At 42.8% G+C, this 13,281-nt stretch overlaps 1 protein-coding gene and 1 pseudogene across 1 annotated transcript; both read left to right on the top strand.

The window, feature by feature from the left end:
- Positions 1–3,698: 3,698 nt before the first annotated feature.
- Positions 3,699–3,796, top strand: LOC129638264 (uncharacterized; annotated as a pseudogene).
- Positions 3,797–4,591: 795 nt separating this feature from the next.
- LOC129637994 (small nuclear ribonucleoprotein Sm D1-like) lies at positions 4,592–5,185 on the top strand. The gene is given in 1 exon segment (XM_055562400.1): positions 4,592–5,185. A coding segment is annotated over 1 exon segment (360 nt). The 3' UTR covers positions 4,952–5,185.
- Positions 5,186–13,281: the final 8,096 nt, after the last annotated feature.

Below are 13,281 nucleotides of genomic sequence, written 5' to 3'. Positions count from 1 at the left end.
TTCAGGCCTGTCACTCAAAGTGGTCCTTCCAGAAAGCCCAGACTCAGTGGGACGCTGGGGAAACCATAGCAATTGCACAGACCGTGGTGACATCCTTAAGATTTGCTCCTCAGCAAGCATTTCAGATGCCTGCCTGGTGCCTGGCCAGGCCCGCAGGTGCCTGGGGTAGCTGGGTGGGCAGCCAGACAGATGAGCTATGCCCAGTGAGTGGGAGGACCCAGTGATGGGGGGCAGGGGGCTGGGGGCAGGGAGTGGGAGAATGAGACCAGCTGGGTTGAGAGGGCCTTGAGTGCCAGGCCAGAAATGGAGGGTTTGGGGGGACCAGAACCAGTCTGAAATGGGAGTGGAGATGGTCAGTTTTAGACCCATCAGCCTGGGGTCTAAGGATGAGGGGAGGATGGGTCAAAGTGAAAGTGTTAGCTGCTCAGTTGTGTCCGACTCTTTGTGACCCCATGGACTATAGCCCGCCAGGCTTCTCTTCATGAGATTTCCCAGGCAAGAATGCTGGAGTGGGTTGCCATTCCCCTTCTCCAGGGAATCTTCCCAGCCCAGGAATGGAACCCGGCTCTTGCACATTGCAGATCGATTCTTTATGTCTGAGCTACCGGGGAAGCCCCAAGGATGGGTTGGAAGGGGCAAAAATAGGCCAGGGAGGTTGCAGTGATGCATGGAGGGTGATGAACTGGGCCAGGACAGGGAGAAGACCAGTGATGGAGGAAGGACCATCCATAGACTGATGGGAGGGCGGAGGATGGGGCGGGGGCCAGGGGATTCCTGGCTTGAGGCTTGGAGGATAGTACGGCCCCTGCTGGACCCGCCTGGATTGCTCCACCTGGAAGGGGCTATGGAGAACATGAGACCCCACCCCATGGCTAAAGAGAGGGAAGAGACATCTTGCTGTCTTCACCAAGAGGCTCTGAAGGACAGTCTCTCCAGCCCAGGACCACGTCATCCAGGCCTTCGCTGTCCATCCCCCAGCTCTTCTTCAGGTAAGAGGTGGGGCTCGGCACGCCCCTCCATGAGCCCCAGCAGGGTGACTTGGTGTACCTGAGAATCTTCAGGATGAAGTGCTGAGAGCTGTGGAGGGGCAAGCCGCTCGGAGGGGGCCCTTGACCCAGAGGCAGATCCACACTGAGGCTAGGTCAGGACGTGCACTTGACCAAGGGTGAAGGGGTCTCAGAGGGCTCCAGGGTAAACCAAGGGTGCAGGGTCTCCCCGGGAGGGTGCCCAGGTCCGACCACATGGGGTGGGTTTTCCCATCCTTAGCCACCCACCAGCCAGGCCAAGAAGCAAGAACTCCTGTGTCCTGTCTCCAGACGTGAGGCTGAACCTGCTCCAAGGAGGTCGCCGTCATAGAACTGCGGTATGTGAGCTGGAGGAGGGCGAGGTCCACGCCCGTGCCCCCGTCAAAATAGAAAGCCTGGTGTTTCGTGGCTCTGAAGGTATCAGTTTCCTTCAGAAATGAAACTGGTGTACCAATGATGGTTCAAATCGTTTTGTTGTTTTTTTTTTTCTGGTGGGCACTGCTAACTCAGCCAAGTGTGAGCCCTTTTGTGGTAGAAGAAGTAAAATTCCTGGCACCTATAAGGGTTCTTTAAAAAAAAAAATCTTATTTGGTTGCGCTGGATCTTCGTTGTGCAGCCAGGTTCTCTAGCTTCTTTGCAACATGTGGGTTCTTTAGTTGCCGACCAACACGTAGTTGCCTCATGTGGGATCTAGTTCCCCAACCAGGGACTGAACCCAGACCTCCTGCTTTGGGAACACAAAGCCCCAGCCACTGGACCACTAGGGAAATCCCCTAGAAAGGTTCCTACTACTACTACTAAGTCACTTCAGTCGTGTCCGACTCTGTGTGATCCCATAGACGGCAGCCCACCAGGCTCCCCCGTCCCTGGGATTCTCCAGGCAAGAACACTGGAGTGAGTTGCCATTTCCTCCTCCAATGCATGAAAGTGAAAAGTGAAAGGGAAGTCGCTCAGTCGTGTCCGACTCTTCGTGACCCCATGGACTGCAGCCCACCAGGCTCCTCCGTCCATGGGATTTTCCAGGCAAGAGTACTGGAGTGGGGTGCCATTGCCTTCTCCAAGAAAGGTTCTTATCTGCCTAGTATTAAGAGACAGCCAAGTGGTACACATTGCAACATTGTAAATGCTGAGTAATGAATCTCAATCCTTCACCCAAAATCCTTTAAAAAGATGCATCTGGCCTCAAAGGCCATCCTGCAAGGAGGAAGTTTTCTGCAGCGCTCCCCAAAGACCAGGGGTTCTTAATCTCTTTTTTGTGCCTCAGACCTCTCGGCAGTCTGGTGAAGGGTAGGGACCCCTGCACAGGTTCAAAACATTTTTTAAAACTCTAAAATATGTCATCTTGCAAAGAAAACCAACAGTTGAAATATTAAATGTAATCAAAAAGTAATCAAAATATTTTTTTAACTTGTGATGTGTATTATTTGTGTTTTGTTTATTAACACTTTAAATAGCAAGCTCTAGCAGTGCCTCTGTGGACTAAGGTAATTTCAAAGTAGTCTGAGTATAAATGATATTTCAAGGTTTCTGCAACAACCAAGATATGATATGAAAGGATCACTGGTTTCTACGGGTGGGAATGTGTCAGGTGCTGTTACTATTGCTGTGATTTCTCCTTAAATGAAGGAAATGTTTTTTTTAAGATTTATTTATTTACGACAGCACTGGGTCTTCACTGATGCCTGCGGGCCTCGTCCAGTTGCAGCGAGTGGGGGCTGCTCTCTAGTTGCAGTGCGAGGGCTTGTCGATGCGGTGGCATCTCTTGTGGGACAGGCTCTAGGATGTGCGGGCTTCATAGTGGCACACGGGCTTAGCTGTTTAGATTCAGACGGCTTAGCTTAGATGTGCCATCGAACCCGTGACCCCTGCATTGGCAGGCAGATCCTTTACCACTGAGCCACCAGGGAAGCCTAGAGATGTAGTTTTTAGTGAGAGGTTAATTAAAACAAAGATATCATTTCATTCCCATTGAAGTTCATGGGCTCACTCTATGGTTTATCCACAAACCATCCTAGGACGTCAGGTGAACAGCCGTGCTCTAAAGAGTGAGGACAGATGGCCTTTTTTGAAACAGAATGTTCAGAAAGAGCAGAGAAACAATGGTGTGATGAGGAATCAGATACCCACCATCCAGAAAGGCCTCAGCTGATGCCTGATCTGAAGGTTGACATTGTAGCAAAAATTAACCTCCTGGTTTCTACTTGAACATGAATGAAGAATCCTGACCGTAGGAAGGGAACTGGCCAAGGAGCCAGGTCTTTCTTAGAGGGTAGAGGAGGCTTGTGTGGTTCTGGAAAAATGATCTCTCACTGACCTTATTCTCTTTGTCTGGCACTGGATGCAGAAAACTAATGAAAGGTTTTATGCTCATGTCGATGTTTGCATTATGATTTTCAACTTAGAGCCGTTTAAGTTGGACACATATTTGGAAACTAATTGAGATGAAAATGTGGTGCCCAGAAGCTTTAAAGAACACCATCAAATTCACAGAAACAAAAAGTAGATGAGAAGTTACCCGGGGCTAGGGGAAAGGGGAGCGGAAAGTTGCTTAATGGGTCCAGAATTTCTGTGTGGGGTGATGAAAATGTTTTGGAAGTTGCTATGATGATGGTTACACAATGATGTGAATGTAATTAATGCCCCTGAATTGTATGCTTAAAACTGTCTAAAATGGCGCTTTGGTAGCACATACACTAAAACTGCAACAATACAGAGATTATTATTCTCTGAGCAAGGATGACATGCAAATTTGTGAAGCTTTCTATTTTGTAGTAGATGATTGGAAGCATCTCTTTATATATTCCAATTAATAAGTAAATAAAAAAGGAGACATAATTTGAATATTATTTTGAAACTCCCAGCAAATAAACAAATGTAGGCATTAGGCTTCAACAACTGATAACATCAAAAAAAAAAAAAGGAAAGCAATAGTCAGACATTGATCTTATGTCTAGAAGGGGATGCAGCTCCACTGTTTAAAGAGTTGAAGTGTTTTATTTATTTATTTTTTTGAGTTGAAATGTTTTAAGGTCACAGTGGCAATATTACAATCTGTGTATGGTTTTCATTTTGCCCTAAAAAGGAGAACAGTTTCTTTTCATTATGTACTCACAAAAAGGGTTACTGTCTCCAGTCTATAAAGAATGGTGTCATATACATTTTTAAGTGTCAACTTTTATGAGAAATATACATATGTAGTCACAATAAAGATAAACAAAATTAAGATAAGCTGTTTTTAAAATGAGCAGAGCAGCAGTGAGACGTGGGATGATTTCAAACAGCTAAATATACGTGTGATTGGAGGCCCTAGAGGAGGGGAGAGGGCGAGATAAGAGGACCCCCAAAATTGAGGAAATCGTTGCTAAAATTTTTCAAAATTTGATGCAAACTGTAAACCTACAGATCCAAGAAACTCAACAAAACCCTAAGTGCAAGAAACATTAAGAAAATTACATTGGCGTCAGAGCCCTGAGGGTAAGTGTTTCCCGCTATTCATACACCCAACCTCGGCTCTCGGTGGTCGGATTTCGTGTCCTATCGGCCGAAAGGGTGACGGCGCCACCAGGATGAAGCTCGCGAGATTTTTGATGAAATTGAGTCACGAAACTGTAACCATTGAATTAAAGAATGGAACACAGGTCCATGGAACAATCACAGGTGTAAATGTCAGTGTGAATACACATCTTAAAGCCGTGAAAATGACCCTGAAGAACGGAGAACCTGTACAGCTGGAAACACTGAGTATTTGATGAAATACCATTCGGTATTTTATTCTGCCAGACAGCTTACCTCTGGATACACTACTCGTGGATGTGGAACCAAAGGTGAAGTCTAAGAAAAGGGAAGCTGTTGCAGGAAGAGGCCGAGGCCAAGGAAGAGGACGTGGCCAAGGCAGAGGAAGAGGAAGAGGGGGTCCTAGGCGATAATGTCTCTCAAGACGACTCTCTCAAAGTATAGTTGAATGCAAGCAGAAGGCAAAGGGACCCAGTGTTCATCAAGGTGGGGATAAACGGTAAAGCACAAGTTGTGAATAAACATGTGACTCCTGACTTCATGGGACTAACAGGCTGAAAGGAAAACATATACACAATGCAAATTGTGAATACTCTGACGATACTTTGTATTATTTTGTCTGTTTTAAAAACCGTGGAAGCGCATTTTAAGTCAAATGCCAATAACAAAAAATGTTCTACCTGTAAAAAAAAAAAGAAAAGAAAATTATATCAAGACATATCATACTCAAATTGCTTAAAGTCAGGGATAAGGAGAAAATCTTAAAAGCAGAGAAAAGAGACATATTACCTGTTTCTCCTTGGACAATAGTTTTCTCCTTGGAAATAATGCAAGCAAAATGACAGTAGATTAACATCTTTAAAACTGTCAACCTAGAATTCTATACCCAGCAAGAATATTTTGCAAAAAATGAAGGGAAAATGTAGAGAAAATTAATGAAATTAAAAAGTCGGTTCTTTGAAAAGATCAACAAATTTGGCAAACCTTTAACCAGACTGGCAAAGGAAACTAAAAAAAAAACTAAAATTAGAAATAAAAGTGGAGACATTACTATTGACTTTATTGTAAAAAATACTGTAAGAGAATACTATGAACAATTATATGCCTGTTTACTCAGTCGCGTGCAGCTCTTTGGGACCCCATGGACTGTAACCCGCCTGACTCCTCTGTCCATGGAGTTTTCCAGGCAAGAATACTAGAGTGGGGTTCCATTTCCTTCTCCAGGGGATCTTCCAGACCCAGGGACCAACCCAAGTCTTTTGTGTCTCCTGCGTTGGCAGGTGGATTCCTTACCACTGGTGCCACCTGGGAAGCCCATAAACAACTATGTGCCAAGAAACTAACTAATCCAAGAGAAATGGACAAATTTATTGAAATACAGAAATTGCCTCAAGTGACACAAGACAAACTAGAAATATTCAGCAGGCCTGTAACTAATAAAGAGATTGCATCAGTAATCAAAAACCCCTCAACTAAGGAAAGTCCAAAACCAGATGGCTTCAATGGTGAATTCTACCAAACATTTAAAGAATTAACATGAATAATACTCCAACTCTTCAAAAGAAGTAAAGATTCAGAAAGTATATGAGGTGCCTAGAATAGGCAAATGCTTAGAGACAGAAAGTGGAATACCAGGCCCTGGGGGTGGAAAGAATGGAAAGTTGTTGTTTAACAGGGACAGAAATAGGTTAAAAGTAAAAGGAAAGAAAATGATATGCTATGCTGTCACTAATCAAAAGGTAACTGAAGTGGCTATGTTAATATCATATAAAATAGATTTTAGAGTAAAGAATATTTACCAAGGACCAAGAAGATCATTTCGTAATCATAAATGGGTCAGTTAATCAAGAGGGCATAACAATCCTAAGCAATTATGTACACTAACAATAGAGATTCAAAATACATAAAACAAAAACTAAGAGAAGTACAAGGAGAAATGGGTATTCATAAATTGTAGTCAGAGATTTCAGTACTACTCAATAGTTGATACAAAAATAAGCAGAAAAGCAACAGGAATAAGAAGACTTAAAAACGCCATCAACTAACTTGACCTCATGGACATGTGTAGAATACTCCACTCAACAACAAAAAGATACAAAGTCTCTCAAGTGCACAGTGGCCATTCACCAAGATACATCATGAGGCAAGTCCCAATAAAATCAAGAGGGTTCAAGTCATATGCACGGACCACATGGAGTTAAATAAGAAATCAGTAACAGAAAGATCCTTGGAAAATCCCCACATGTTTGGAAGTTAAATCACACACTCCTAAATACATCAAAGGATAAGTCAAAAAGGAAATTAGAGATTGCTTTTTCTTTATAATTATTTAGTTAGCTATTTGGGGCTGTGCTGGGTCTTTGTTGCTGGATGTTTCTCTAGTTCCATTGAGCAGGGGCTACTCTTGATTGCAGTGCATGGGCTTCTCATTGTGTTGGCTCCTCTCATGGAGCGTGGGCTTCTCTCCTGGAGCGTGGGCTGTAGGGTGCCTGGGCTTCAGTAGCTCTGGTTCCCAGGCTCTAGAGCTCAGGCTCAATAGTTGTGTGGCTCAGGCTTAGTCGCCCCGAGGCATGTGGGATCTTCCCAGACCATCGATCTACCGGGTGTCCCCTGTACTGCAAGGCTAATTCTTAACCACTGAACTACCAGGGAAGCCCTAGAGAGTATTTTCAACTGAATGAGAATAAAAGCACAACATTAGAAGGTGTGGGAAGCTGCTCTAACAGAACCTCAGGAGAAATTTACAGCACTAAATGTCTGTCTTTAGAAAAGAAGAAAGGTCTGAAATCAATGATTTCAGCTTCAGTTTTTTTTTTCAGGTTCAGTTTTAAGAAACCAGGAAAAGCAGAGCAAATTAAGTAAACAGAAAAAAAAAATGGAAATAATAAAGATCAAAGAGGAAATCAATACAGAAAAATCAATGAAACCAAAAGCTGGTTCTTTGGAAAGATTAATAAATGCTCATCAGCTGATTCTGTGTCTCCTGAATTCACTCCCCTAGTTCAAGCATGTGAAAGAGTTGAGAAAAGGGAGAAGGAAAAAAGGAGCTACAGGTGTGCTGAGTTCCTTCCAAGGAGGCACGTGGGGCATGGTGCTTTCCACTTGGTCCCTTGCATCTGAGAAAGGGTGACTGGTTCTCCATCTCAGGTCTGAAAACGTCTTTTAAGCAGCCTGCGACCTCAGGACAGAGGAGTCGGCACGTCTGGAGGTTCTTTAGATCACGTGGCAGGAGAGGCCTCGGAAAGACTCAATATTTGGTCCTCTGAAGCATACAAGCAAGTGCCCTCAGGAGGAGCCCTCTCTAGACTTTGGCCAGGCTGAGAGAACGCCGAGGCATCCAGCTAGGTAGGAACGGCCTCGTTACCTTCCCTCTTCTGTCCCTCGGCCCCCACCAGAATCAAGACAGTAACAAGAAAGCGAGGGGACAGAATCCACCCACAATCGCCTCCCTGGACTGAAGGCTCTCTCCTGCCTCCAGCCTTAGCTGGGGAAGGAAGAGAAGTCTTAACCCTGAAAGGGAAATGGTTCCTCCACGTGGCCCTGGCAACCACGTGCGTCTCTATCTGGGTCATGTAGGCAAGACTTAACCACAGCTGACCTCAACCTTGGCAGGACCCCGTGTGGTCCTCCCAGAACATGAGAACTTAGGAAGCTTATGGAGGGGCTTCCTCTCCCTCTTCCAGGAAGGCCTATTTTCTCCTTTCCTCCTGGGCTCTAATGACACAGGAGGCTTTCTGCCTCGCCCATCTTAGAGTACATCTGCAGGTTATCAAACTACGCAGAACTGACTCCTGGCTGTCAGGATGCCCCACCCCTCATGTTGCATTGCCATCTCTTGTTTTGGGGTCATCCTTTTGAAGAAGGGTCATGGGAAGCTGCCACCTTAACTGATCTTGCTTTTGCTCTCAATGTACATGATAAACTGTCTGAATTGAAAAAGATTTGTTTCGGAAATTCCCTGGTTGTCCAGTGGTTAGGGCTCCATGCTTCCACTGCAAAAGGCATGGGTTCGATCCTTGGTCAGGGAGCTGAGATGCTGCAAACCTCGCACACAGCACGCCAAAGTAAATTAAAAATAAAAAGGTGTGTTTCTTCACTGGCCAAATCTGTCAACCTTGCTTGATACCCCTTAGTGAGTGTGAGGTTGCGTCATAACTCATTCTGAACTGGGGCTGTGTCCTGTGATTTAGAGTGACGAGGGAACTCGATTTAGTCTCCATATGAGATGATGGGTGCTAATTAAATTTTGCAGTAATTATTTCACAATAGATATAAGTTGAAACCACCTTAAACTCTAATTCCACTGTGATCAGAAAATGTGTCTGGTATGATTTCAGTCTTTTGAAATGTATTGAGACTTGTTTTATGACCCAAGTACAAGGTCTTTCTTGGTGACTGTTCCGTGCACACTTGACAAGAATGTGCATCCTGCTGTTCTGGTTGGAATGTTCTATAAGTGTCAATTAGGTCAAGTTAATTGAGAGTATTGCTCACATCTTCTATATACTCATTAATGCTTTTGTCTGTGTTTATTTCTTTATTTTTACTAACTGCCAAGGCAGCAGTGTTAAAACATCCAAATATGCTTGTGGGTTTGCCTGTTTCTCCTTTTAGTTCTGCCAGGTTTTTTTTCCCCTGTACTTTGAAGCTCTGTTATTAGACTCAAATCCATTTAGGTTTGTTATGTCATTCTGTTGAATTTATCATTAAGAAATGACCCTCTGTATCTCTGATAGTACTCTGTCTTACAATCTACATTGTTATTAATAGGGTCACCATTCCAGGGACGGGGGAGCCTGGTGGGCTGCCATCTGTGGGGTCGCACAGAGTCGGACACGACTGAAGCGACTTAGCAGCAGCAGCAGCAGCAGCAGCTCTGTTAGAGTTGATATTTGCAGGGTATACCTTTTTTTGTCTTAATGTTTTCAGCTTTTCTATGTCCTTATGCTTGAAGTGTGTCACTTGTTGAGAAGCATACAATTGGTTTGTTGTTGATTTTTTTTTTTAACTCCAGTCAGGCAATCTCTGTCTTTTAGCGATTGTATCTATCATCTGGCTACTTGTTTTCCATTTGTTCCAGCTGATTTTTTTGTTCTTCCTTTCCTTTATTTAATCTTTTGGATAAATAAGAATTATTTTTATTATTGTTTTATAGCCTCTATGACATTTTAATTATACCTTTTTATACATTTTTTTCAAATGGTTAATCTCAAGATTACAGTATGCCTTCTACTTTATTACAATCTACCTTAAATTTGCATTTTGCAACTTCAGGAAAGATGTAGAAATTGACAACAGTACAATTCCGTTTATACCTCTTCCCTCAGCCTTCTGCGTTGTTCGCTAGTTTACTTCTACGTGAATTAGAAACCTCAGTATACAATGTAATTATTGTTGCCCTAAACAGTTAGTAGTCTTTAAAACGTTTTTATATGGAAAAATATACAAGACATTAAATATATTACTTTAACCATTTTTAAGCATACAGTTTAGTGGCATTAAATACATATTTGTTGCGCAACCAATACCACCATCAGTTTCAAAAAAAAAATTTGAACACTTAACTCCTCATCCCCTCCCCCACCCCACCCGCCCAGCACCGTCATGTCTCCGTGAATTTGACTTCTAAGTGCTTTGGCTAAAAGAAACATGCAATGCTTGACTTTTGTGTCTGCCTTATTTCACTTAGCATAGTGTCTTTAAGGTTTACCTATGTTGCAGCATGTGTCAGAACTTCCTTTTTTAAGGCTGAATAATATTCCACTGCAGGTGTACCACCTTTGTTTATCCATTCGTCTGTCACTAGCTATTTGGATGGTTTCCACCTTTTGTATGTTGTTAATAATAGCTGCTATGAATGCAGTATTGATGTTCCGGTATCTGTCCAACCCCTGCTTTCGATGCTTTTAGATATATATCCAGAAGTTGAATTGCAGGATAATGTGGGAATTCTATGCTGGGCTGGAAGAAGCACAAGCTGGAATCAAGATTGCTGGGAGAAATATCAATAACCTCAGATATGCAGATGACACCACCCTTACGGGAGAAAGTGAAGAGGAACTAAAAAGCCTCTTGATGAAAGTGAAAAGAGGAGAGTGAAAAAGTTGGCTTAAAGCTCAACACTCAGAAAACTAAGATCATGGCATCTGGTCCCATCACTTCATGGGAAATAGATGGGGAAACAGTGGAAACGTTGTCAGACTATTTTTGGGGGCTCCAAAATCACTGCAGATGGTGATTGCAGCCATGAAATGAAAAGACGCTTACTCCTTGGAAGGAAAGTTACGACCAACCTAGATAGCATATTCAAAAGCAGAAATATTAGTTTGCCAACAAATGTCCATCTAGTCAAGGCTATGGTTTTTCCAGTGGTCTTGTATGGATATGAGAGTTGGACTGTGAAGAAGGCTGAGCGCTGAAGAACTGATGCTTTTGAACTGTGGTGTTGGAGAAGACTCTTGAGAGTCCCTTGGACTGCAAGGAGATCCAACCAGTCCATCCTAAAGGAGATCAGGCCTGGGTGTTCATTGGAAGGACTGATGCTAAAGCTGAAACTCCGGTACTTTGGCCACCTCATGGGAAGAGTTGACTCATTGGAAAAGACTATGATGCTGGGAGGGATTGGGGGCAGGAGGAGAAGGGGATGACAGAGGATGAGATGGCTGGATGGCATCACCAACTCGATGGACATGAGTTTGAGTGAACTCCGGGAGTTGGTGATGGACAGGGAGGCCTGGCGTGCTGCAATTCACGGGGTCGCAAAGAGTCGGACACGACTGAGCAACTGAACTGATGTTTAATTGTTGGAGGAACTGCCATACTGTTTTCCATAATTTTAAATTTTTCTCCATTTATTTGTACATTCCATGTTTCTTCCTTCCTTCCTAAAGTTCCAAACTAGCTTTGGAATATGTTCCTTCTGCCTTGGGAGGGGGGCATGGTGGTGGTCTTTTACTGCAGATCTATTGGAGACAAAGTCTCTCAGCTTTTGTTTGTCTACAAAAATTTGCCTTTATTTTTTTAAATATTTTATTTTTAATTGAAGCATAATTGCTTTACAGTGTTGGATTGGTTTCTGTCATATTTCAACACAAGTCAGCCATAGGTATACACATATTGCCTCCCTCTTGAGACTCCCTCCCACCCCTCTAGGTTGTCACAGAGCACCAGGTAAAGCTCTCCGTGTCAGACAGCAAATTCCCACTGGCTATCTATTTTAGTTTGCCTTAGTTTTTACAGAATATTTTCACTAGCCCTAGATGGCTAGGTTAGCAAGGCCTTCTCCTTTCAGCACCTAAAAGGCATCATTCCGTTTGTTCTGGTTTCTATAATTACTCTTAAGAAGTAAGCCATTGTTATTGCTATTCCCCTGAGTTTAATGTACGTTTTTTCCTGTGGATATTTTAGATTTTTCTCTCTATATCTTTGACTTTCAGAAGTTTGATTCCGGAATGCCTAAGTATGGTGTTTTGGTATTTATCCTGCTTAGGATTTACTGAGCTTCTTGAATATGTGAATTTGCATCTTTCATTAATTTTAGAAATTTCTCAGCCATCATCTCTTCAAATGTTACTTTGGTGCCTTCTTTCTATCCTCTCCTGCTGGGTCTGTTTTTCAACATAGACTTTCCTCCAGATACAGGAAATGAGAATCTCTTTAGGTGCTGCCACGTGGGCAAGTCTTTTGGTGCTAGGTTTCATTGGCTGCCCTGAGTCTGTTGTTCTCCTCTTTCCAAATTTTCTAGGGCAGTAAAGAAAAACCAGCCAACTCTACAACTCATATCATAGTCATTTATTTCATATCCTTCAAGATCTAAGGCAACAACATAAGTGATCCACCTCAGGTGAGATTTTTGGCAACTGATGCTGTATCCAAAGAAGCAGAAAGACATGGGCGTTTGAGATGGGCAGCTGTCAGCTTATATGGTAAACTCAAAGGGAGCCCAAAGAGATGTGGTTGTGGTGTCAATAGCAGCTCCTATACAGGATAATGGGCAATGAGGGAAGTTCTTTGGAGAAAAATACTAGCTTAAAAATGCATAAAGAATGCTGAAATTAGAAGTTCACTGCTTTGTAGCACTCAATGAAATAATGGATCCAGGAACACCATTATAGTCTGCAAAAAACCATTAGGTCAGGTTTTTGGAACTTTATAATGGATGGATTATACTGTAGACTTCTAACCCCCAATCAATCCTAACCTGACTAAAAGCAGAAAAGCCAGTCACAGTGGGGACCCTCAGGTCAGACGGAGGAAAGAACACAGCACCTCCTGTGAGGCAAACAAGCCAACAAAAGTGAATCTGAATTTAAATCCAGTCTCTAGATTTAACTGTGTTTACTGCCCCCAAGAAAATAATAATAATGATAAGGCTATAGAAGGACATGTGAAAAGATACTTTTAAAAAAAGTAGTGGTCCAAATCTCAAACTGAGAAATTCTATACGAAAAAATATTCTGTTTCTTCAACAAATAATTGTCATGAAGAAGAAAAGGGGAAGGAGAACTGATGTAGGTAAGATGAGACATGAGAACTAATGAGAATAATCCAATGGTTAAAAAAAATTATGAGACAATTGAGATATTTTAAAAATTGGGTGTTAGTTGATACTAGGGAATTACTGTTAAAGTTAGATAATGGATACATGGTAACTACTTGGTATTCTGTCTTCTTAAGACTGTTTATCTTCATGACTAAAATTTTTGGAAAGCGGTTTTGTGATAGAGAAAAGGAGAGCGCATGC

Source organism: Bubalus kerabau, chromosome 23 (assembly GCF_029407905.1).
Source record: "Bubalus kerabau isolate K-KA32 ecotype Philippines breed swamp buffalo chromosome 23, PCC_UOA_SB_1v2, whole genome shotgun sequence".
NCBI classification, from domain to species: domain Eukaryota; kingdom Metazoa; phylum Chordata; class Mammalia; order Artiodactyla; family Bovidae; genus Bubalus; species Bubalus kerabau.
Note: the sequence above shows the minus strand (reverse complement) of the source record. Positions and strands in the feature narration are given on the sequence as shown.